Source organism: Pagrus pagrus (assembly GCF_965226575.1).
Source record: "Pagrus pagrus genome assembly, chromosome: 14".
Classification (NCBI taxonomy): Eukaryota; Metazoa; Chordata; class Actinopteri; order Spariformes; family Sparidae; genus Pagrus; species Pagrus pagrus.
In genome coordinates, this window is record NC_140198.1 from 21,798,902 (window position 1) to 21,824,789 (window position 25,888).

At 40.8% G+C, this 25,888-nt stretch overlaps 2 protein-coding genes across 2 annotated transcripts; both read right to left on the reverse strand.

The window, feature by feature from the left end:
* Positions 1–4,996: 4,996 nt before the first annotated feature.
* LOC311270000 (UDP-glucuronosyltransferase 1-2-like) lies at positions 4,997–7,384 on the reverse strand (the record flags this gene model as incomplete). Its single annotated transcript, XM_084374606.1, has 3 exons — positions 4,997–5,581; positions 6,291–7,004; positions 7,091–7,384. The coding sequence occupies 3 exons, from the start codon at positions 7,382–7,384 to the stop codon at positions 4,997–4,999; spliced, it is 1,593 nt and encodes a 530-aa protein (XP_084230732.1).
* A 2,658-nt stretch (positions 7,385–10,042) lies between these two features.
* On the reverse strand, positions 10,043–12,606 carry LOC311269999 (UDP-glucuronosyltransferase 1-2-like). Its single transcript, XM_084374605.1, has 4 exons — positions 12,565–12,606; positions 11,992–12,290; positions 11,165–11,878; positions 10,043–11,054 (listed from the first exon to the last, which is right to left on the reverse strand). The coding sequence occupies exons 1-4, from the start codon at positions 12,566–12,568 to the stop codon at positions 10,470–10,472; spliced, it is 1,602 nt and encodes a 533-aa protein (XP_084230731.1). The 5' UTR covers positions 12,569–12,606; the 3' UTR covers positions 10,043–10,469.
* Positions 12,607–25,888: the final 13,282 nt, after the last annotated feature.

A 25,888-nucleotide genomic window follows, 5' to 3' on the forward strand; every position in this document is an offset into this window, starting at 1 on the left:
CACAGTTATGCATTTGCATAATTTATGCCTAGCTGTTTGGCACAGCAGAATTGATTAAGCACAGCTGCTCTGTTTCTGTCGGTCATGCTGGCTCAGGCATGTGCAAGCTGACCAATCAGAGGAGACGGCGTGTTTCAGAAGTGGGGGCCTTAAAGCGACAGGAGCTAAAACAGAGTGTTTCAGACAGAGAGGGAATACATTGCTGCAGGACTGGACTGTATGAAAAAACTGATGTGTTTTGAGCATTACAGCATGTAAAGCTATTCTAGTAGTGCCCCAAAATAAAATGATAAACCTGAAAATGAGCACAATATGTTTCCTTTAATATCACAACATATATCTCCGTGTTTGTGTTGTTATTTGTTGTGTTCTGTCCAAGTGTTTGGACATATGCTTTGGCAAAATTGTTGTTAATCCTTCATGCCAATAAAGCCCCCTTTGAATTGAATTTGAAAAATATATATATATATATATCTTCAGTGTAATATTTCACTATAATAAATGTGCTGCTGAAAACAAACATGTAGCTGTTATCTCTGAAGACAAGAAAGACGAGGACACAAGTAGATTTGGAAAATAGCCACAAACACTGCGGGTGCCACCATGTTTTAGCCATATGATCCAACAGATCTTGGCTAATGTGGTCTGTCTGGAAGAATTTCACATCGCTGTGGTATGACTGCAATTTCCAAGACTCAACAGACAGCAACACATGCAAACGCCCAGCCGAAGCAGAGCAGAATTTGCTGTGCAGATTGAGTGAATTTGTGCTTCTGGCCAGTAGTTCCTCCATAGGGAGAGCAATTAATGTGATCTGTGTGTCTGTGGAGAGAGTGATGTCATTCCTTGCATATGCCCTTTGGGAGAAGTGCATAAGTCCATGCTTGTTGCTTGAGGAAAAACACAAAAACACAAGCTTGATTTGCCATACTTCAGCATTAAATCTAGTGTTTGCGTAGTATCTGCTGATTTATGAACATTTGAGTTTTTCTCATTTCCGTCTAAGTGATCTCTAGAATTGTAGTAACACATGCTGCCAAGTCAAATAATTTGGTTTCTTAACATTGAAAATTATTTTCAGAACAGCTCATTAGGGTGGGTTCAATAAATAAATGTGTCAGTCTAGGCCCAAGTGTTTTTCACTCTGAAAGATCTGAGGTTTGATACAGACCAGAGTCTGAGCAAATGAAGGCAGTCTTGTTAGGTCAAACATCTGCTGTAATTCTGTTTCCATATTCAGAAAATCCAGGTGTAAGCAGCCAGTACATTTCCAAAGGTGATGTATGTCAAAAAAAGACTTTTCTGCACCTTCCATTGTATTGTTTTTCTCATCCTTTCATTATAAGAGATTTATCCTTTATTGTGTAGATTCTACTCATTGGTGAAGGTACACTGACACTCAAAGTTTCCCTGTTGTCACAGCCCAGCCTTGACTAGTGTCTAACACAGAACATACACACTGACATCATCCTGTGCCAATAATGATCACAGGAAGGATTTTCCAAGGAAACAGGGTGGGCAAAATCAGAGTGTGAGGGAGAAGGACGGGAAAGTTGAAAACAGATCCAGGGAGGGATCAGAAACAAAGGGAGGAAGGCCACGTGCTCTCTGTTACAGTTGCTGATACCAGGAACGAGACAGAGACGTGCACATCACCTGCTTTATGTGTGCTTGTTGGCTGTTCCTGCAGCAGATGTTAAGGTGTCTGACCCCATGTCTGGACTAGTCAAGGCGATCCCTTGGGGCAGAACTAATGTGGTGAGCGACACGTAAAAGTTGTGAGACTCAGAACTACATGGATTTTCACACAGGGAATAGGGTTGTAGTAAATGTTGACTTCAAGCCTTTGTCCTTGACCTTTAGAGTTTATTATTCTGAGATGATAAAGACAATGCAGCTCACCTGCCAGGACACAGTTTTGCAATAAAACAGAGTTTGGAAGTGCTGTACCTGACTTGAAAAGGGAAAACTGGAATGTTTCCACAATACACTAAAGGCATTCAACAATTTCAACAGTGAGACAAAATAAGCCTGTTAATGTCTACTTGGGTATGTTGTTGGACCAATTCAAATTAGATTTGTATTTGTTTAAATAAAACTGATTAATTAACATTTAATGGTTTGGCTTGTTTCACCACATCATTAAAATGCGATTTATACCAATAAAGGCTCATTCAGCTTCAATTGTAACTCATTCACCATTTTTCAAATCACTGTGGCCACTTCAAATTTACCATAACTGAGTACCAAACACTCTTTCGGGTCAGAGAGTAGCAGATGTGGTCAACTTGAATTCATGTTGGTCACAACGGATTATAATGGGGATGAGTTACAGAGGAAAGTTAAGAATATAAATGTCCATGAAAGCTCTTAAAACTACTTCTGCATCTCAATCCATCTCTCCACTGCCTACATCCTCGGTGTGCTCCGTTGTCATTTAATCAAAAAAAAATATGTGTGTTTTTTCCTACCGCACCGGTAGTCTGTAGATTACCCAATCATGTCCCTACCTCGACCCATATCTACCTCCACCATCTATAACACAGCTCAAAATCTGTACAGAGAAACTGCAGTGAGCTACACTGAACGATGGAATGGTTGCACACTACAACATGGACCCAGAACGTTAGCACACCCTCATTAAAGGCAATAATTGAAGCAAAAACACATTTTATTTGTAAGAAAATGCCCAAATATGGTAAAATGTTTTTAGCAATTATCAGTAATTACACCAACACACATACGTAATTCTTCTCTCTCCTGCTGCTTTCATTGTCCTTCTTTTGTTTCAAATGTTAAACTTAATTTTTTCCGGGCCTCATAAATCACCTCGCTCCCTCCGTACCTTTGGAATATTGTCACAGATTTGCTTTCCTCATCAGTAAGCTGAGAAGTCTCAAGCGGTGCATCGGGGAATGGTAAGTGAAATGTAATTTATTTAGCTTGTAGTCGGATTTAAGACAACCTTACTCATCTTGTGAATCAAAACCATATGAGTTTATGCTTTATCAAAGAAAGAGCTTTTCTTTCTAGCCACAGATTGTTTCATACATCTGTTTCTTGACTGTTTAGGAAAGGGAAATGGTTTTAATGTGATCTATTATCTAAAATTATGGGATTTTCCATAGTCATTTTGAGGTTTGTCTTCTAACTGGCATTGATTTTAGTTTAGAAGATGATGTCACTTATATGGATTGATATAAATACAAAAAATAACAAGCAGAACATGATCAATCTTCAAGTTTTCCATAAAGAGTTGCCTGTGGCACCCTGGTAGCATTACGGACATGTGTTCTTGATATTGAGATTAGCTTTGCTGTTTCTCTTATGGTCACATAACACGAGCCTCTCAAGGAAAACACTGCATTGTTGTACATATAGTGCGTACAATAACACATTATTGTACATATCCCTGCTACATATGTTTCCCAGAGTGTTTTTAGTTTCTTAATATTATTAAATCTCCATGAATAGATAATAAACTACAGTATGATTTGTCCTCTGGTGGGCATTACTTTTACAACCCTTGGATTTGACATGGGCTTCTGCTGGAATGTGAGTGTGTGAGGCCAAGACATCTGTGAAACAGAGATAAAGTTACAGACAGCAAGTGCCAAGTTACAGTATTGTGTTCTGTGCATTGTAAGTTATTGTGGTTATAAGGATTTATGTCCATAACATAGAGTGATAGAAAACAAAGGTAATTTCTTTTAGATAAAGATTTATAGAAGTTTGTTTGAATCAAAATTAAATAAAACTGAGGGAAATAAGTAATAGAATTTAGAACATATGTTGATTATCTGAACTTTTTCCGTTTTGTTACGTCTGAATTGGTTTTAAGCAAAAAAAACCCTTTACGATGAAAAGAGCTCAGGTTGCTTTTTTTATATTGGAAATGGCTCAGTTTCTGGGCTGTGAGACAACGGCTCAATACTTTTACTACAGTGAATGTGACCATACAGAATCATGTTGACCAGAAGATCAGACTATGTATCAGACACAAATTATGTGTGGGTATTTTTCAAATGAAATCTTAAATGTGCAATGTGTAACGTCCACCACTAGGAGGCTCTGTATCAAAACAAAGTAAAAGACAACTGTCGAGTGTTGTGTGGATGGTCAGGTGGAGCCGTGGCTCAGAGCCACAGCTCTGGAGCCGTTTACTGATGGTAGCAAAGCTCAGGGATATTTTTTTACTTTTGGGATTAAAAAGTATCACCCTGAATGTGGCAGCGATCTGCAGAGGTGACCTCCATTGTTGCGTGTTTATGTACTGTAACGCCAGGTTCAGACAGGACGCCGAAGCGCCCCGAAGCGCTGCGCTCGGAAATTCTCGCGCGAGCCACGGCCCTTCTGTTCACACCAGACACTAATTTCTCCGCGCCGGCCGGCAAACGGCTCTGCTCGTCAGCTGTTCTGTAGTCACACTTGGAGCTGTTTTTTGACCACAGGAAAGTAAATAACCGCATAAAAGCACAACGTCATGTTTTCCTGACAACTGTAAATGTATGTCCACTTCGTGGTAATGAGTAGTTTTCTGTCAATCGGGGTGTTTAATTATCGAAAATAGTTTTATTTTGAAATGTGTCTCATTTTGAAAATCGACAGGATTTCTCGTTGTTGCTTTGTTTGACTTCCTGCCCGGCTTGACACATTCGGCCTTGGCACGCGAAAAAATTAGACCAGACGCCGAAGCGATCGCTGCACGGCGCGCCAGCAGCGGAGCAGAGCAATGATCTACTCGTTTTTTTGACATTTTAATGTAATATTCCTTTATATTTAACCTTTAAAATTGTCCAAGTACATCGGAAACTAAAACCGAAAAGGGGCTATATTACTTTTACAATATCTATATTAAATATGGCTGAATCAATTGACTGTTTTGTCTTTTCATGAATAACAGGGATACCAAATGAGATACATTAAGATCTATGTTTTTGTCTCAATACAGTGCTTTACAGAACTTAATGTAGTTTATGTCTAAACAAATTTGACCTCAGTGTTGTTTGGTTTTGGTCTTTCTTCTACTTCTGCAGCACAGGAACCTGAACATGACCAAAGTAGAGAGCAGCAGTACAGTCGCTGCAGTCAGTAATAAAAGCAGTACATCCAAACAGTAGTATGAGTACCAGGCCATCTTATAGGCCTCTGTACGCAGGTGAGGAGCCCCTTTATGGCGCATCACATATTCCACCCAGAAGATGGCATGGTCCATGGGTGCCATTGGCTGATCTCTGTGCAAACGTGACAGTCTTTGCATGTTCTGTCTGTAGCTGTCCTGATGGAGCACTTCCTTGATACCTTGCTCAAAACTGCGGCCATTAACGTCACCGAGCTGAATGATCTTCGCAGCTCCTCTCTCCTGCAGACGGAGAAGGTTGTCATACTGGTCAAAGAACAAGGGTATACCGAGCACAGGGACCCCGTAGTAAATGGCCTCCTGGACTCCATTGGTCCCACCGTGAGCAACAAAGACTTTGGTCCGTGGGTGGCCCAGGAGGTCCTTCTGTGGCATCCACTCCACTATCAGGGTGTTGTTGCCCAAAGTAGAGGGACGCTCTCCTTTGTGCCTCCAAATCACCTGATGGGAAAATGAACAAAATTGTGAATTTACTGTGTATCTATTCGCCAGCAGATGATGATGCTGCACTTGCTGCAGCCTGTCGCCACTCACCACACAACAGTAAACTATATCGTAATACTATATACTAATATACTAATTGTAATAATGCACTTTATAACGAAAGCAAGTTTACGTGCAGTCCACTATTTGCACTAATAAAGAATACATTTACATTTCTGCAAACCACAGATACATTCAAGCTTGTACGAATCATATCAACATTTTCATAATGATTAATCATGTCTAACACATTCTACAGATATTAAAACTGTAGTCAAAAGCTACAAGCTAAAAGCAACAGTATAATGTTGATATGACTGGCCACAGATCGTTTTTGTTCTGAGAACTACGCAAGTGATGCAGATAATATAGTCAGGACTTTGGATCTCTAGGCGATGCGCTGCTGCAGCCTTGCTTGAGACACACTGCTCACACAGGCTGTGTGGCCCAGCCTTGACATAAAACATACATTGTTACACTGTGTCACAACATAAAATTGAAAACTGGACCAAAAGAAATATAAAGTCTCTACATAAAGAATCGTAAAGTTTCAACATATCCGTGGTTTGCATAAACGTACATTGCCAACATTTACTATGACGATTGGGTACACCATTTACTCTTCTTAAAAAGTCTTGTCATTGCAAAAACTTTATCACTGAGTTACCTTCTGAGGCATCTTGGAAAAGATGCTGGCAATTTCATCTGCAACTTCTTTGGGTAAAGCATCAACTAAAGTTCCCAGAGTCATGATGATCACTCCGTGCTCCCCAGCACTCTGAACAAAGTCCTCCAGGTCTGCTGGCAGAGGTTGGGCTGGTTTGCACTGGAACCCTCCTATATAGATGACGTTTGGCATCGTGGGCCGAGGGAAATCAAACACAAAATCTGACCTGAACAGCCAGATGTCTGCTTCCTGTAGAAGCGACATGATGTCACATCCACCCTCGATATATTTATTACACAGGGCATCATAGCTTGGCCCCACCACAAATTTCTGCTGGTACACTATAATACTGTAGAAAAGCATGTTCTTGACCCTCTGGATGAAATTCATCTTGTCCGTTAAGCCCGATCCTGGAACTGGGATGTAAGACAGTGGTGAGGGAGCTATTGCAAAGTGGCCATCTCCGCTGGTGATCCAACGAACATTGAGCACTATGGGCAGTTTGAGAAACTTGGCTATTACAACCCCTTGTGCTATGCCTGGGTCAGTGAGAACAAGATCATATTGGGAATCCATCAAGCTCGTTATGGTCTTTTCATCATCCAAGAGTTGGATCACAGCATCAGACCAAATTGAATGCATCTTAGAAATCATAGAAAAGAAGTACTTGGTGAGTTTGAAGAAAGTAAGTGCTGAGGCCCCCTCTCTCTGCGCCTGAAAAATTAAGGAAAAATTTGTCTTAACAAAGGAATGACTAAATGACCTAAATGTGGCCCAGTACATATTTCAAAATGACCTACCCTCATTTGCTCCTGCAGGTACGCTTCAAAAACGTCCTCAAAACCTTCACTCACATTGAAGGTAAGGAATGTGTAGAGAGGAGACTTTTCTGGGATGTACCAGCTGGTGGAGGCTCTTATCACAGTGATGCTGTGTCCCCTGGCATGAAGCTCTTCCAGCAGGCTCTTCATATTGACCCAGTGGCTGCCGTCCAGTGGGAACACCAGAATGTTTCCTCCATCGCAAGGTGGTGTGAAGGAAATCAGACATGCACTGAGGAAAACAAATATTCCACACACACGATGCAATGGCATAGTTCCTAAAATGTAAGAGAGAGAAAGATGACAACATGAGAAATGTCATGAGAGATGAAATGTACTGATAAAATGTCCATCACTGATAAGAAATGTAGTATATAACCAGCCACATAATCGTAATGCTCTGAAAATTACTTACCCATGCTCAGGAGTGGCAATCCACCTGCTAACCTGCTGGAAAACTGACAGTCAATCTAAAAGATATTTGAGATCAAACTCCAGGTTCAGAGATGATCTGCCCTTCTCCGGGTAAATGAGTTACATGAGATACTGGTCACTGGAGGTCATGACACTTCCATGTATGTGTTGCTAATAATTAACTATTTTTGCTTTGTCATGATGAATGTATTGATTTATTTTGTGTTCTTATTAGACTGCTGGTAGTATCTTGGAGTGCAGAGTAGCTATGTGAATGTGTTTCCCTCTCTGCAAGGCTTGCATCAGAAGAACCTGTGACCTCTTTTGTAAGATCATTTTCATCAGGTTTTCGACCGGGAGGTTGGTTTTACCACAACTGATGTCAAAAATAACTTCCAGCTGAACTTAGGTTGCAGGTGTCAGAATTAAACTCAATGAAGTTAGCTGAGTTCATCATTGGTGTGTTGTGTTGAAATGTTAATGTGATGAGCTAACGTTACCGATAAAATGCTCAAATTTGGGGTAAATATGGCCTTACTGGCTAACGTTGCTGGTGATTAATCAATATTAGAAATTTTAACTAGTAACAGCTTCAAAATCATTTTGATGGTACACTGACTGGTAATAGGGTGGATGTATATAAATCCGGTGAGCAGGAAGGACCGCAGTGCTTTACGGCTGTACGTTCCACACAGCACCAACTGTCTCTGATTTCGTTGTAACTGGATCTTATATTATGGAGAAAATGTCTTCTGGTTTTCCATCAAACGTCCTGCGGCTGCTCTTCCTGAACGCTGTCATTTACGGAGTGTCTTGAAAGCAATCTATAACTGCGATGTAGTTAGCCCAGGTAGCTCACTCTGCTCAGAGCACCGCCGGGGTTTTAGGTGCAGGGCATCATGACAGAGGTAAAGAGGCAAAAGAGGACGTTGACGGAGGAAGCTGAGAAAAAGAGAGTGGCTGGGCAAACGTCCAGTAAAGAGTAAATCTCAGACTGGCTTTCAGTTGCTGAGCTGGTCCTGTTGCTGTTTGACTAGTAAGTACTATTAACTGGCTTGCTAAGTCATGTATTGTGTTGTTGCACTAGCTTGATTTTTGGCTGTGTTAGCAAAGTTGTCAACTTGCTACTTTTTTTATCATAAGCCAAGTCAGCCCATCCTTACAGAGGTTTAGCCAGTAGTATCTAAGCCTGGCGTTACAGTTACTGTTACTGTTACGTTAGCTTGGCATTACCTTTCTGAGTTATATGCAACAAGACCTCAGGAAGAGCGCCAGGCTTTGAAGCCAACATTCTTAGTGGCCGAACCATGTAACTACAACGTCACGTGATGCACTGGGGCCCAAAAAGACTTTTTCCATAAGCTAACATTGTGAAAGAAGCGTCTGTAAAACGGTGGATACATATTTTTCAGCCGCACGATTAAATTATTCTATCCCCATTCAAGTTAGCAGGGCGCTAAACCGGAAGTTAGCCAGCTTGGTCGGCCGAAGTCTCTAGTGTGCACGCTGTATGGGTGACACAATGCAGAAGTTATGCGGAAGACAGTCAAGTCATTTTGGCTTCACACGCCACTGAGCAACCTTCATAGAAATGAATGGGACTTCTCCTCCCAGGCTGTGTCCAGGTATAATTATAACGTCCTTGGTATGCACTGCTTGTACAAAAGTCGACTGCCACATGGCAAAAATGCCTGAGCATGCATGTTTTCCTTAAGTTTTCAAGCTGAACTATGACATGCTGATTTTTTTTTGTAGTTAGCACGTTACATAACATCTCACAAATTATTACAATAACCTGAAATCTGTGTTTATGACAGCTGTGTTGCACTCTGAAACGGTGTGATGGGCCAATCGCACAAAATACTAATGCCCCCTGTGAGTCTTATACTGCTGTATATTATATAATTACTTTATCAACACTGATGCTAATTGGTTGAGGTTGAGCTCAGGTTTTAACATCTCCTATTGGGTTTCAGCTAATGATATTTTTTTTTATTATTCTTAGTTAAGTTTAGTTTCTTAGCCGTAGTTCAGTAAGAGAGAGAGGAATTAAATATATATATAGATATATATATAGATATATAAAATGTAATTTATGTTTGCTTTGATGAAATATTAAATGAAATGATGGCAAATATGTCACAGAATTCAGAATCTAATAATTATCTGGACTTTATTAGTTTGTCACCTCTGAATTGGTTTCCACAAAACACCATCAAGATTAAAGATCAAGACTGTTAAACTGCAAACTGGTTTTGCTTGACAACCACAAGTGGTTTCGGCTGGTAGTATGTAGTGTGTCCAAGATATCTGTGAATTGACGGTAGAAAATATAGATGGCAAGACCAATTATTGTGTTTCTCAAGTGAGTTACTGTAGTTAGGAAGATTTTCATGCAGAATATCCACTATTGTGTGAGTGAGAAGAAACAATAGCAATTCCTTTTAAATATTTTTTTTATTTATGGTTGCTTAAATCAAAAATGTCATGAAATGGTGGCAAATATGTCACAGAATTGAGAACATATGCTGATTGTCTGAACATTAAGTTTCCACCAAACACCATCAAGATTCAAGGTGGTCAAGATATTGTTACAATGGAAATGGATCAGGCAGTCAGCCAACGGCTCCATGCTTTATCATTACAGTGGATGTGAAATTACAGAATCATGTTGACCAGAAGATCAGACTATCACCAATGATTTGTGAGTGTCTTAAAACTGAAATCTTAAACTGTCCAAATACATTTTACAATTGATTTTAACAGAAAGGGGGCTAAATTATTTCACAATATATATATTCAATATAACTAAAATCAACTGACTGACTGTCACTTTACTTCATAAATAACAGAGATACAGATGAGATACATTGAGATGTATGTTTTTGTCCAAACACAATGCTTTAAAGAACTCATTGCAGCTGATTTCTAAACAAATTTGACCTCAGTGTTGTTTGGTTTTGGTCTTTCTTCTACTTCTGCAGCACAGGAACCTGAACATGACCAAAGTAGAGAGCAGCAGTACAGTCGCTGCAGTCAGTAATAGAAGCAGTACATCCAAACAGTAGTATGAGTACCAGGCCATCTTATAGGCCTCTGTACGCAGGTGAGGAGCCCCTTTATGGCGCATCACATATTCCACCCAGAAGATGGCATGGTCCATGGGTGCCATTGGCTGATCTCTGTGCAAACGTGACAGTCTTTGCATGTTCTGTCTGTAGCTGTCCTGATGGAGCACTTCCTTGATACCTTGCTCAAAACTGCGGCCGTTAACATCACCGAGCTGAATGATCTTCGCAGCTCCTCTCTCCTGCAGACGGAGAAGATTGTCATACTGGTCAAAGAACAAGGGTATACCGAGCACAGGGACCCCGTAGAAAATGGCCTCCTGGACTCCATTGGTCCCACCGTGAGCGACAAAGACTTTGGTCTGTGGGTGGCCCAGGAGGTCCTTCTGTGGCATCCACTCCACTATCAGGGTGTTGTTGCCCAAAGTAGAGGGACGCTCTCCTTTGTGCCTCCAAATCACCTGATGGGAAAATGAAAAGAATCAATGTGAATTAACAGGGCTATATATCATCTATATATATATATATATATATATACATATATATATATATATCACAAAGCATGAGTTACCTTCTGAGGCATCTTGGAAAAGATGCTGGCAATTTCGTCTGCAACCACTTTGGGCAAAGCGTTAACCAAAGTTCCCAGAGTCATGATGATCACTCCGTGCTCCCCAGCACTCTGAACAAAGTCCTCCAGGTCTGCTGGCAGAGGTTGGGCTGGTTTGCACTGGAACCCTCCTATATAGATGACGTTTGGCATCGTGGGCCGAGGGAAATCAAACACAAAATCTGACCTGAACAGCCAGATGTCTGCTTCCTGTAGAAGCGACATGATGTCACATCCACCCTCGATATATTTATCACAGATGCCATCATAGCTTGGCCCCACCATGAATTTCTGCTGGAACACTATAATACTGTAGAAAAGCATGTTCTTGACCCTCTGGATGAAATTCATCTTGTCCGTTAAGCCCGATCCCGGAACTGGGATGTAAGACAGTGGTGAGGGAGCTATCGCAAAGTGGCCATCTCCGCTGGTGATCCAGCGAACGTTGAGCACTATGGGCAGTTTGAGATACTTGGCTAGTACAACCCCTGGCGCTATGGCCGGGTCAGTCAGAACAAGATCATATTGGGAATCCATTAAGCTTTTGATTGTCTGTTCGTCATTGAACAGTTGAACCAGGCTATCAGCCCACAATGAATGGGCTGTAGAAATCATAGAAAGGAAGTCCTTGGTGAGTTTGAAGAAAGTAAGTGCTGAGGCCCCCTCTCTCTGCGCCTGATAAAAATGGTTAGAAAAAACGTGGTGAAAAAGTGATATCATATCACAGATCATATGTGAATGACTAAATGACCCAAATGTGGCCTGATACATAATCCAAAATGACCTACCCTCATATGCTCCTGCAGGTACACTTCAAAGAAGTTCTCTAAACCTTCATCCATTTCTAAAGTAAGGGATGTGTAAAGAGGAGACTTTTCTGGGATGTACCAGCTGGTGGAGGCTCTTATCACAGTGATGCTGTGTCCCCTGGCATGAAGCTCTTCCAGCAGGATCTTCATATTGATCCAGTGGCTGCCGTCCACTGGGAACACCAGAATGTTTCCTCCATCACAAGGTGGTGTGAAGGAAATCAGACATGCACTGAGGAAAACAAATATTCCACACACACGATGCAATGGCATAGTTCCTAAAATGTAAGAGAGAGAGAGATGATAACATGAAGATAACTTAACATGATGATAACTTAAGGTCAGCAAATCATCTCGTAAATGTGCTTAACAAGTTTATGGATTTGTATCAGGCATTTTAATGACACAGTTTCTGCTTTTAAAGCAAACGTGTGTCGGAGAATCTGCATCTATATTTATTTATAGTTTAACTTATGGAAAATTCTACACACTGATAAGAAAATACAGTATGATACTAGCCCCAACAGGACAATGTTCCTAAAATTCACTTACCCATGCTCAGCGGTGCAAATAATACTCCTGATTGACTGCAGACTCACGATCCATCTAAAGGATTCCTTCCATATTTGAGTTCAAACTCCAGGCTCAGAGGTGATCGAGTCCTTTCACAGGTAAATCAGTTACATGTGACACGTGTCACATGAAGTTATGTCGCTGCCATGAATGTTCTGCAAATAATGAACATGTCATTATGTCTTTCTTTTCGTGTCACAATAGTTTTATTTTCTTGCTTTTGCTGAGTTAGTCGTGCTGCTGGTAGTATTCGGGAGCACGGTCTGGTTTGTGAATGTGTTTCTCTCTGTCAGCCAAGAACAATGCTTGCATCAGAAGAACCTGTGACCTCTTTCATAAGATTATTAGAGTGGGTTGTGCAATGTAAATCCACTAAAGTTTCGTGCATATTACTTGAAGTGCAATACCTTGAGAATTATGAATGGTTTTCCTGGATACAGTTATCATATTTTTTAGCACATCATGTAGTTATTTTCTCCAGGTTTTTGACATGGAGGCTTATTTAGTTAAACTCCCAGATAAAGGTCCCAGAACTGAACTTATATGACCTGGAGGCCCTCATATCAGTAGTGGAGAAAGTGTTCATATCCTTTACTCAATCCTAATACTTTACTGTGTAAATACTATATTAGAAGTGAAATTCCTGCATTCCTCCAGTATTACCAGCAGATGTAATTAACATCTAAATGTAAAAGTACTTGGGGTGCATTTGTAAACAGTCACCACCAGTCCAGTTTGTGCTGGAGTGTTGTTGTTAAACTGCTGGCAGTATCTGAAAGTGCACAACAATATTTGCTTAAGAAGAACCTGTGACCTCTATCATGAGATTAGTAGAGTGGGTCATGTAAGGTTAATCCACTTAAGTTTAATACATGTCAAACTAATAGTGCTGATAAATACCTGGAGAAAATATGAATTCCTGGGGTTCCTGCATTAGCCAAGACACTTTTAGCTCAACATGACGTTATTTTCTCCCGGTTTTTGACCAGAGGTTGTTTCTTACAATTTGTGCTAGTTCAGTGCAGATCGGAGGCCAGGTCGGATGTTTACTAGAATAAAAGTACCATAAACTCACCGTAAAAATATGATGTTACCATTTGATTGATTTGACAAAACTGCATACCTTAAAGGCTCAGTCTGTCAGTGTCTGTATGGGTCTTTCGACTGATACCAAAGCAATATGTAATATCCTGGCATGTCATGCCAACGGGTATCTTTCTCTGTTCTCATGTTCATGCAGCAAGTTGTGAAGCAATTATAGGAGGATCCTAGTAGAGTAATGACATCCCAATTATCATTATCCTATGTGGAAACAGGACAGTAGCATTGCAGATAGAGTTCATGTTTGGTTGAGAGACTTCATTGACATGATCACAGAAGGAGACATGTCCAGGTCCATCCATTCTCTTTCTTCTTTCAGGATAAGTTGAGTGGTTTGTTTCTACAATTAAAGAAAGTATACATGCAAATGAATACTCACATTATCTTGGATCAAACAATTCACCTTAACACACTCAGGAACAAAGGACACAGGAGACCATCTCAGCCACAGTGCAAGCAGTGAACGAACTGAACTGACATCTGACTCAAGGCAGCTGTGTAAGCCAATCAGTACCCCTGAGGCTGCTCCAGGCACTGTTCTCATATGACCTCCTCTTCCTTGTATTTCTATAGAACTTTTCCAGTCTACCGACTGCCCAAAGCACACACATTCATACACTAATGGCAGAGGCTGCCAAGCAGTGTGCCAATTAGGAGCAATTTGGGGCTCAGTATCTTGCTCAAGGATAGTTTGACGTGCAGTCGGGGAATAGAACCAGCAACCTTTCGATTACTGGAGGACTTGCTCTACCTCCTGACATACAGCTGCCCTTCACAGTTCATTAAGGATCATCAAGGCCTCTATGAAGCCTCTCCTGACCGAAAATTGTCAGTCTTTGCCTTTCTTTTGAACTATATTACACAATATTATGTAAGAGCATTTAACTGTTTACAAAACACATCATGTGTGATTGGTGGTTTCATTAGTTTTAATGAGAGCTTTTCAGTTGTGAATGTGATCATATGATCTTTTTTGTGTGTTGAGTGTTTATGCTGTGTGTGAAAGCATTTCACTTGCATGTGTGTGTGTTTTTCAGTACAGTGTGTGAATGAGTTTGGCTTCATATATGTGAGAGGTAAATCTCAATAATGTCCCATAACAGCCTCACATAGACAGATCTGTCTTTGGCTCACAGTGACTGCAAAGTAGTTTCTGATTTTAAGCTTTTTGATAGGAAGACTGTTTGAAGGAAGGAACTTGGCTATCTAGGTATGTCGAGATCTGGTTAGAAATCCAGCCCTCTCTATATGGATATTCTAAGTGCTGTATCATAGGCAACAGTTTCTTGAAGACGTTTCACCTCTCATCCAAAAGGCTTCTTCAGTTCTAACTAACTGGAGAGGGTGTTGCAGGCTTTCAAACTCTGTGTGGACGTGTCCTTACAGAGTCGTTAAGGACACGTGAGCTCTGAGTTTCAGAGTCGTTAGGGCCACTTGTGGGTCATTGACCCAACTGGCCTTCATGTGGGTTGCTAGGGCTAGGTGAGCCCAGGTGTGAATGGTTGTTAAGCTGTCTGGGGAGGGAACTCAGTACTGCATGGAATTTGAAGCAGCAGTGTAGAATGTGGTAATTTGGCTGGTGGAAATCATATTTTAACAATATTCTCTCCATGTGAGGCGTCCATATGGCACTCTGGTACATGCAATGCTTCACCAAGAAACATTTCTTTAAACACCTTTAAGTTTCTTACAAAAAAAAAGGTAGAGAAGAGAAGGTAAATGCAGTTGCTTTGTCTCAGTTACATCAGGCTTTTTGAAAAGTCCCCATAGAAAATCAATTACACCATGCAGCTTACTAAAAACAAAGGAGTCCCTCAGCTGGCTGTTTGTTAATGGAGGAAACACGGTTTCAGGCAGCCTTCCAGAGTCTCCCATACAGCAAGAGCTAATGTGTGTAAAGATGTTGTGACTAGGACATGAAAAGACGTAGCATTGGATTTTCACGCCCATAATAATATTTATTGCTTTTCCTGGAGCTGATTGAAGGATTTGTTTATTGTGTCCAGGGACACCGCTGCACAGGACGTTCCAAAAATAAAATGCACGCCAACCAATCCACGCCTCTGCGATTACAAAAAACATGCTTTATGAGAATAAAATGACAGCTCAGAATCACTTTGTGCACACTGGTGTTTAACTTACCTCCTAGGGCACTGAGAAGACAATACAGGAAACTACTCCCCTTCAGCTTTTACAGTTTGTTCCTTATTTTTCCAGGTGTTTCCTTTATTTTGAGGTTAATTCTCCCTCCAGCAGGGTAGGCAAACACACCATGTGCACCAGACCATAAACAATTACACAGTAGGCGTGACAGACTTCACTTGAAGTAACTACTTGAAATGATTAACAGTTTAATGTAAATAATCAAAATAGAATTAAAGCACGAACCCACTCAGCCATGCCTGCAGAAATATGCCATGTCATATATCTTCTGAAACAGCTTAAGTCTGAACAAATAAAAGCTGCCATTACAGTACCAGTAGGGTTTGTTTAGCTTTTTTTTGTTACACTCTGCAAAAGCCATTTTCATTTGTCAGCAGGGCTCTGGACAGGATAATGGCCATGTGGAAACCCAGGGATGTGTGACTCATGCATCTGTGAGAGGTCTCCACAGCCCCACAGCATGACGAATGAGAAACTGCCTCCTACCGGGGAGCGTTCCAATTATAAGAGCAGATGCACAAATAAATTAGGAGGAATTTCTCACCTGCGCTGTGTTTATTCAGTGACCCGGTCACCTCCATTCACTCACTCTGTATCTGAGTGCGTAAACAAAAGTTGTGATTTTACAGATATAACAATGATAGAAACAGGGATAAAATATACAAGGACAGACGGGAAAAACAGGGTGACATACAAAATGTGACACGATACAGGGATAAAACAAAACACTCGCCACACATGAAATAATAGTCACATTTATTTTAATAATAATAACATCTTGCACCTTTAATTAGTGTAATAGCCAAGTTTTTTAGAGGACGTGGTCAATTATGGTCATCAGAGAGAAGGAAAAATATAATAAATGAACAGTTTAAACAAGACGAATTTCTGTCTAAATCAGTGAACCCTTGACAAAGATGAGATTTACAGATTGTTACATATATAGATTGTTGTTGCCACACAACCACGGCTGAATATTACCAGGTGGGTGAATGGAGAGGATGATGCATCTCAAAAATGTTTTCGTGAATACTGAACTTAAAGGATGGAGAGCAAAATTTTCAGAATGCCATCTGACTAGAGCTAAAGTGCATGCAAGCTTTCGTGATTCCAAAGAACTGAGAGGGAGGAAACTCACTGGCAGCGACAAGTGGAAAAGATGCTTCAGCTAATTTTAAGCTGTGATTACTGCTAATCAATTATCACTGTACATTTGTCAAAACCCAAAGCTCAAGGCAAAGCTAATACCAACACATGAAGTATTCAAGACTGGCCAAAAATGTCAGGCTTAATCTGTGATTATTACTGTTTCTTGTAGCAACATGGAAAACGATATATCTGGTTTTGTGAGTCCGGTAAGCAAAACATTTTAGACGTAGAATAAGTAAAGGTAAATATAACAAATTAAGTGAAAATAAACTTTCAAGGTCAGATAAAGGGTAACAGCTGCAGTTAGAGTTCAGGTCACAGGTGAGACTTTTTCCACATTAGTTGCCGTGCTGCTAGCTACAGTGAGTTTCAAATGGAGGATCGTGTGGCGCCCTGTAACTGTATGGCCAGGAGACAAAACTTAAAGAGACGAAAATAAGCTGAATATTGGTTTGATCTTTTCGAGATGGTCAGAAGGTCTTATTGATACAAATAATTCTGTTGTCCATTGATTTAATGATGAGAAAAACACCATTTTATACTCACCCAGTTGGACACATTTGGACACATCAATCTGGTCAGACAGGTGGATCCTTGGTCAGCGTCACCTCTGTTGAACGAGCTCTCAGCTCTAACGCATTCCACTGTTCACTTTTTTTTTCTCCATTCTCAGATGGAGAGAGAGCAGGTAGGCACTTGCCAAATGACTCTCCCATTATGGTGACATTCTGTGTGTGTGTTTGGAATAGAGCCGCTCAAGTTTCCTTGGGGTGGAGATGATGATGATCTCAGTGCGTTGCAGCTGACAGATGAAAACCTTAAAAAGCAAACACGAGTGCGAGATGAGATACACCCTGATGAAGTTTGTCTCTCGTGTGCCAACCTGCTCGAGGAAGAAACGTACTGCATAGGCAGTCTCATATTACAGTGATGGATCGTTTCCCAGGAAAAATGTCAAATTCTTTGTCCCTTGTGAACAACTACTCTCTTCAGGAGGTGGACTTTGGTTTGGTTACTCATACAGGAGTTAGTTTGTTAGCCATATGAGCTCATACAGATACACACACAAGCAGATTGACCTTTCATTTTCTGAGCTTCCTGTACACAGCCTGAATTAAAGGACAGATTCATTTTCAGAGACAAACCATGAGGCTCATTACAGGATCCAGCTGAGCCTTTGATTTGTCTTCTCCATGTTTTAGGTGCTTACTTCAATTATACCTTGCTGGCTCACCTCATAGAGGCAATTGAAGAAATCTGTTCAGTTATTATGGAGTCACATGAGATTATCCCAGCGCAGCACAAAATTATACAGCAGTTTGATTTGTCAACTAGACGTTTAGAACATCATCAGTTCAGCACGACAGCACACGGAGCTCATCACTAAAAACATTTCTACGCCATTTCCATGACACAGCATTACTACCTTAAAAATACAAGCGACGTTTGCAGGTATAGAAGCTGAACCTGTACATGGACAAGAAGACTGAGCTTGCATGGACATTTTGTGTTTGTATTTATTCTGTTTGGGAAATCCCACGATCTTTGGAAAGCATTAACGGTAGCTCAAGTTGGCCGGCTGACTCAACAGGGACTAGAAATCGTCGTTACGAAGGGTCATCTAATTACCATACCGTACGTTATGACATGATACGATACCAGTTGTCTAATAGCAAAACAACAATAAAGCAGCACATTCTAAATAATAACTAATTACACATATTGCACTAATGACACAATACCAAAAGCTATCGCACAGTCCCTGCAGCCTCCAGCAGCATTATTTAAAATCATTATTGCGGCAGGCACAAATGTTGGAGTAGTAAACTAGGTTTCGTTACATACAAGACTGCTGATGTGACTGATTGTTTTCCAGTTATTAGTCAGATATTTTGTCATTAACTGTTCTAAAATCTAAAACATTTATAATGATGGTAAAGCACCCCCTCTCATGTAATATTTTCTTAAATGACATCTGCAAATTTAGAAAGTGCCATGAATTTGTTGTTTAGTGAAATGCATAGCACGACGAACACTGGCTCCTTGATGAAGTCAACATTCATGATTCAATACTTTATTGCCATTTCAAATCCAATCAGTCACGTACATCTAGCCCACATACCACTGGATTGATGGGACTTGGCCGGTCCATTCCTGTTTGCCAGATCTGAGCCACAAGCAAGCCACAGCATGGCCACATGTCAGCCAAGAGCAAACCAAATAAACCAGAACTGGCCCAAATTAATTTATTCAATTCGCTTCTGGCTGACATGTGGCCATGCTATGACCTGCTTGTGGCTCACATCTGGCAAACAGGAGCGGGCCGCCCAAGAGCTATCATGAAGGCGTAGGTACACTTTAATCAAAAATAAATATACTTGGTTGACTAAATTTAATTTACTGCCAGCAGGGATTCTTTTTTTCTTGTTGGTGCATTTAAGGGAGCTTAGAGTGCAAGAAATTCAGCTGTCAAAATCAATTCCAATGGAAAGCTGAGCTGTCAGGAATAAATTCCAGAAGACAAACAACAGGCATTCAGACATTGTGAGTATGATGAAGTGTATTTGTTCACCTCTTGTTTTTGAAAATCTGTCCTGCAAACTCTAAATCATGCCAGCAACAGTTTCTTCTTACAACTGTATCATGTCAACAATGATAATTTTGAGAAAAGACAAGCAAGTTCAAAACCTGTGCAAATTGACTGACAGTACTGACAGGAATAGCATCTAACATCCTGTATACTATGTGGAAAATGCCCGGGAGTAAACTAGTGAAGTCTGTGATTTGTTGTACTCTAAAACATGCAAAAAACATTAGCGTGCTTTATTGATCTGCTCTTTAATCTCAGGCAAGCTTTTCATCACAAAATGAACTTTAAAAAAACTTCATTGATCATCTTTCTTTTTCATATTTCCAGCATATGTTGCCAGAGAACCTTCCCATAATGCCTCATTTATTATGCTTGATTTATTATCACAAACAGATAAGTTGATTAGAAAATATGGATCCATTAAAGAGAACAAAGGAAATTACATGAGACAGCAGGACAGCTTCATCTCCACCAATATCAAACAGATGTGTCCAACGTCTAACTTCCCTTTGTTTACCTTCACAAATTGCTACCAGCACCTCAGATTTCCTGTCCTGTTCAACATCTGAACAGTGACTGAGGACCAAAGTAGTCTCACCCAGTCGACAACCTGTGAAGCAATCAACCTTGAAATCATTCACACAAACAACAGTATGAGTCCCCACACGGCGATGGAGCCAGCTGCATCATGTACAGTCTATAAAGTGTAGACATAACAGAAACAAAGCAATATTTGTGTTGCTTTTGGCTCACTGGCAGACTGATGAGTCTACAATGTACAGTATGTGTACAAGCATGAACTACAAATCCTCCTTTCTCGACAAAGTCCAAAGTTTAGCAGCTCTCACCGACGTTAACCGCTGCTCTACTCTCTGCACTGTGGAGTCAGTTCAATCATCTGGGAGAGATCAAAAACTCTGATGATTTCACTCTATTTCTCCATCTTTATCTCTGAAAACCCCAACTGACCCCTGCACATGTGCACACAAATGTGAAGTCACTCAGTGTGAACACGGTGATTACTTTTCCATCGAAAACACTCAATCTTTTCTGGACATGGAGAACATCACTGTAGCACCGGCAGCTCTCTGGAGAGGACATTTGAATGCGCACGCACACACACATTCAAATGCACACACACACACGGTAATGATGATTGATTTGATGATTGGGATGATTAATGAGTGTGTCTAACTCATGTTTATTTCTGATGTGTGATTCTTGTAATCCAACGCCTTCTTTATTTTTCCTGAGGGGAAAGTTGGACAGTAGTTCTTCTAGCAGGCGGGTTGTTGGAATTGTTGGAAGTCATGATCTCTGACTTAAGTGTTAAAGGGTAACTCCGACATTTTTAAACCCAGACCATTTTTTCAAACTTGTCCAGACTAGAACACAGCTGTAATGTAATTGCTATGGGCAACTGAACACAGTCAAAGTACGTCCACTCTTCCAACAATCACGAACCGGTTTGGTTAAATAAACCCTTAATTCCCTGCACTGGATGTGAAAATATTTTGGCTGTACACACCGTTTCCCCCGCTGATTCTCTGATGTCTTGGCCGTAAGTCTCGCTCCTCTCTAACGTAGTGGACAAAGAATTTATTTCAACCAAACCAGAGTTGGTAAAACAGTGGGAAGACAAGAAGGTTTTGGTGAGTTTTGTTTTGTTTGGCGAGTTTGAATGAAGTATGTGTTATGGCGATAAAACTACTGTTTCTGCAAATGGAGTCTGGTTGCTGTGGCTGTTTCTGCATTGTTAAATAAAAATAATCTTATTCTTCAACCCTCAAAGACCCAATTTTAGGGGCGCCTGACTGTCCTGTATTTAGATTTTATTCCAGCAATCAGCTGGTGCCATAAATCATTTTGATTCCTGAGAACCTCAAGTTTCAGTATGGCTCACTTAAAGTACCAATTTTACATTTGCTTTGTCTGAGAATAGATGAATTTCCCAGAATTAAAAAACAAATTGTTTTTTCATTGTGAACATCTGACCTTTCCTAAGCAAGTTAAAGTTATTATAATATTATCTGAGGTGTTTTTCACAACAAGAAACAGGTTAATCCTATATTTCATTCACCATGTGGATGTGTCCAAAAAGGTTCATAGAAAGGTAATTATATCATGACAGAGGGCAGTGAAGTAAAGGTGACTGTTTTCAGAGAAATATATTCTCCATTGAACATGAACAACAAAAGTGGCTTGGCTAAAACCAAACGAATCAATGCTGCAGAATATGATGGCATGATCACGTTCACTATGGAGCCTCAAACAAGACATGTGATACCACCGAACAACTTCTCTTTGCATGAATTTTCATAGTATATTGATAGGATTAACGGTTCCAAAGTTATTAAACATTTTAGTTCAAAAGCTATTTTTAGCCGCTGGTTGTCTAGGTCCTGGAGGGTTAACAGAAAGGGTCGTCTCTGTTGGGCATTTTCCATAATGCTGTCAGACACTTAAAATAACAATCTGAGCCTGTCAGTGGCAGGAACAAGCACTTGAAGTGTGACAGCATGGATTATATTGCAGGCCGTTTTGCGGATGCTGGCAGCAGCACATTACTGGACTGATTTCAAAATTGTTGTCCCTATCAGTCACATAGACGCAAAAACATAACTATGTGGTCAATATGGTCCTGGTTGAAAAATACCATTGTTACTCTTTAAGTAAGAGTGTGAAGTCACAGTGAAAGAATAGTGTTCATATGAGTAACCACAGGCAGTAAGACAGTAGTTTGTGTTTACACCAGGGAGGCTGAAAGTCAGTCACAGTTGGGGGTGCTGAGAGGTCAGTCATAATGACATCATTATAAATGGAGCGCAACATTAATGTTTTTTGAATCATTAGCAATTTACAACAATTTAAGAAGTTTTTCAGCAGAAGAGCAGCCACAGCTATTACAACAGCAAGGAGAGGACGAGGCATAGACATTCCCCAGACTCCCTTATAAAACTGCTTGATTTTGAGCGTTGTTGAGATAGGAGAAACTTTATAGCTCGGTGAAATGCTGACTGTAACAAATTCTTAATTATTTGGTCTGTCTTGTAAATTTGGCATATGTATTACATTAATTTGTTTCTTGTTTGTGTAAGAATGGATGTTTATTTGCATATAGAGTGGGGATGTAAGATCCAATCAAACTTTTTTTGATCAATTTATGGTTTTCATAAGGCCTCTTTGTGGAGGATGCTGCAGCCCCTGAGCACTCCTACTTCCCGTGTCCATGGTTTACAGCTCACATTGGCACGTCGAACTGACTGGAGCAGGCCCAGGACACACTGGAGGGATTATATATCACATTTGGCCCAGGACCAAATCATAATACCCCAAGAAGGACTTGAGGAAGTGGCTAGGGAGAAGGATGTGCAGACTTCTTTGTTTAGTCTGCTGCCAGTGTGACCGAGAACTGGATAAGTGTCTGAAAATGAATAAATGATGCACATTATGTTGCGAATCAACAGCAAGTCATCAGTGGATATTGTTTTTACAGTCTCTGTGTTTGCTCTAGATATCAGACAGAAATACATTATACATAAAAATATGTAAATGACTAAAAAGTGCCACCAAATAGTAATAAAACCACCCAATAATACCCAATAATACTTGGAGCGGTGAACCTGCAGTGATGGAATAACCAGGTGTAGTGGGAGTCAAACAACAGCTCATTGTACAGCAACAAAACCTTGAATTGATCAGACAAACCGTCCTCACAAGCCAATTCAAAGAGAACATTGTGTGCGGGTTGTTTCTTTGCACCATAATCTTCACAGACAACACTGAACTCCGTGACCAACACTTGCTGGCTAACAAAGAGCGTACACGGGAAGAGGAAAGGGCATGTCTGCAGTGCGTCATCCCTCATGGGAATAACTTCAAAATTCCACTTTGTTGAAACACTTTAATCACTAAACTCTATCCTTTCAGTGAATACCAAAGGCCAAATTTGAAACTCTGCAGCGCTCCAGCTGTCGAAGCCGATCAAGCCATTGACTTTGCATCATGCATTGCACACAACAGTGAGCTGGATTGCTGTACCTCTACTGATTGCTGTGCACTTCATTCATCAAGTTGTCCTCACATCTCTAATATACCAATATTCTATGCATGTGCCTTTAATAAGCTCTCTGAGTGTGTTTCTTGTGGACTTTGTGACTGTTCAGAGCTCGACCGCAGTATGTAAGAGGGCATGCACTCTTATCAAAGAGGGAAACCTGATATCTGTTTACTGTGCTCACAGCCTAAAGAGAGACTGGTTGTATTGTATTTACTGTTTATAAGATACACAATGAGAGAGAGTTATAACCTCATAAACAACCATTTACAGCAAAGCTTGCCCCCCATTAAACTGTGCACAGGGTAAAATGATGTATGTTGTGTATGAGCGTGTGTTGAGCAACCAGAGGGTCAGGTCCGTTTACAAAATCAAAAGTTACAGTCAGAAGTGTTTTGCATGAAACGGGCCTGTGTTTAGGAACAAGGACCTCGTGCAGAACAGTCACACCTAGTTCAAAGTTCTCTGTGACTTCCTACGGCTTCACGTTTACACTGGGGAGCCTTTTGTAAATATCCATAAACAGTGAAAAGGTGAAGGCCACAGTCTGATGTAAGCAGTGGAGAAATCAACTCATGACGCCACCACCATAAACGCACACACCAACGCGGCCACCGCTACCACAAATTACGCAGCAAAACATATCCCTGATTGTAGTGTTTTTAAAAGAAAAATAAACCAATGACTTATTCAGATAGGTCAGTTTATGTAAGTGGTGACTGAGCCAAAGGAATCAGAAGGAGAGTGAAGGTGAAAGATTTAAAACATTTAACCACGACCACAATCGGTCATTTTTTCCCCTTTTTAAACATACTGTATTTGTTTCTAAATATGATGATCCTGTGAAACATCTACAGGATGGATTGGCAAATCATGTGGTAGAAACATTTTATGAATTCTAATAACTTTGGTGATCATCTGACTTTTTTTCCAGCACCAACATGAGGTTGACACTTGTGGTTTTGACTGAGAAAACTCACGTCCAGGCGACCCAGCCCGGTTCAGTCCCGGGCTTGCATCCCAGCAGCAGTTGACCATCGGGCCTCCCTGGTGGCTTTCTCTACAGCATCAGTCACCAACTTAGTGGCCCTCTTCTTTGTCAGCCCCACAAGCCCAAGTTTGGTCTGGCCTTGCAAAGCCCCGACATCCCAGCTCAAAAGGTTCACAGGAAATTTTCTTTGCTGTCTCAGATCCACCATCCTGCTCGCTCTTTCTTCTTCCACTCCTGCTTAAAGGGCTTTACAGACTTGGGTCCTGGGGAAATAACCGAGACTGGCTCTGCTTGTGGCCACATTCCTCAGTAGCTCCCTCTGCCTCAGCCGAGACTCTGCCGCCTGTAGTAACTCTACTGCCCATCCTGATCTCAGTGCCAGCTGCTGCCACCCCGAAATACTGAACCTGAAATACTTTGCTGATCCCATGACTTTTCATCTGGCACCACCATCAGGTCACGGTTTTAATTCGCCCACTACTTTGGTTTATGACCAAAATCCTTAAAATCTAACACCATTCCACTCAGTTTCAGCTCGACTTTGTGTTTAGTTCTCATCAGCAAATGTTAACATGCTAACTAAGAAGGTGAACTTGGTCCAAATATTATTCATGCTACACCTGTAAATACCCTATTTTTATTACTGTAAAGCTCCAAATGCAAAGAGAGCAAATCCTCTGGACCAATGAGCTATTGAGTAGTTTAACAAAGGAGCAGTCTGAGAAACATGAACTACACTTTATGCCCACCTTTAAAATCCCACTCAGGATCAGTTTAAGCTTTAATTACGTCCCCAGGCCCCAAACTCAGACCTGTTCCTCCCACCCCCAGTGTCGACTGTAATGTATCAAACCCTGGACACCAGTCAAACGACTTTTACCTTTCCAGACCCGAGCTAGAGCCAAATATCTGCCTCCCACTCAAAAGGAGTCTCGACTCCCTTCTCAAAGTATTATAACGCCCCTGTAATCACAGAGCCAGTGCGTCACATGGAATGTGCAAAACGATATCTATAATGCATTCCCAAATTATTTTCCAGACGGTCCACACAACCTCCCACACCACACATGCACACGAAACAGAATCCAGTGCTGTTTTATTCATATTTTGCATGTTTTTGTTTTTATTGTATTCAGGCCATTCAGTCAGTCCTGACTAATGTAACACTGATATCACACCTGGAGTCTATATTATTCTTCTCTTATCAGAACAAATGTTGTGTTTAAAAGCAGCAAGACAAATCGGAAGTTAG

Excerpts from the sequence above, each read along its gene's own strand:
- LOC311269999 (XM_084374605.1), bottom strand. Across the intron at positions 11,879-11,991 it reads ACCTGCAGGAGCATATGAGG|GCGCAGAGAGAGGGGGCCTC; the intron begins GTAGGTCATTTT and ends CATTTTTATCAG. Across the intron at positions 11,055-11,164 it reads TTTCCAAGATGCCTCAGAAG|GTGATTTGGAGGCACAAAGG; the intron begins GTAACTCATGCT and ends TTTTCCCATCAG.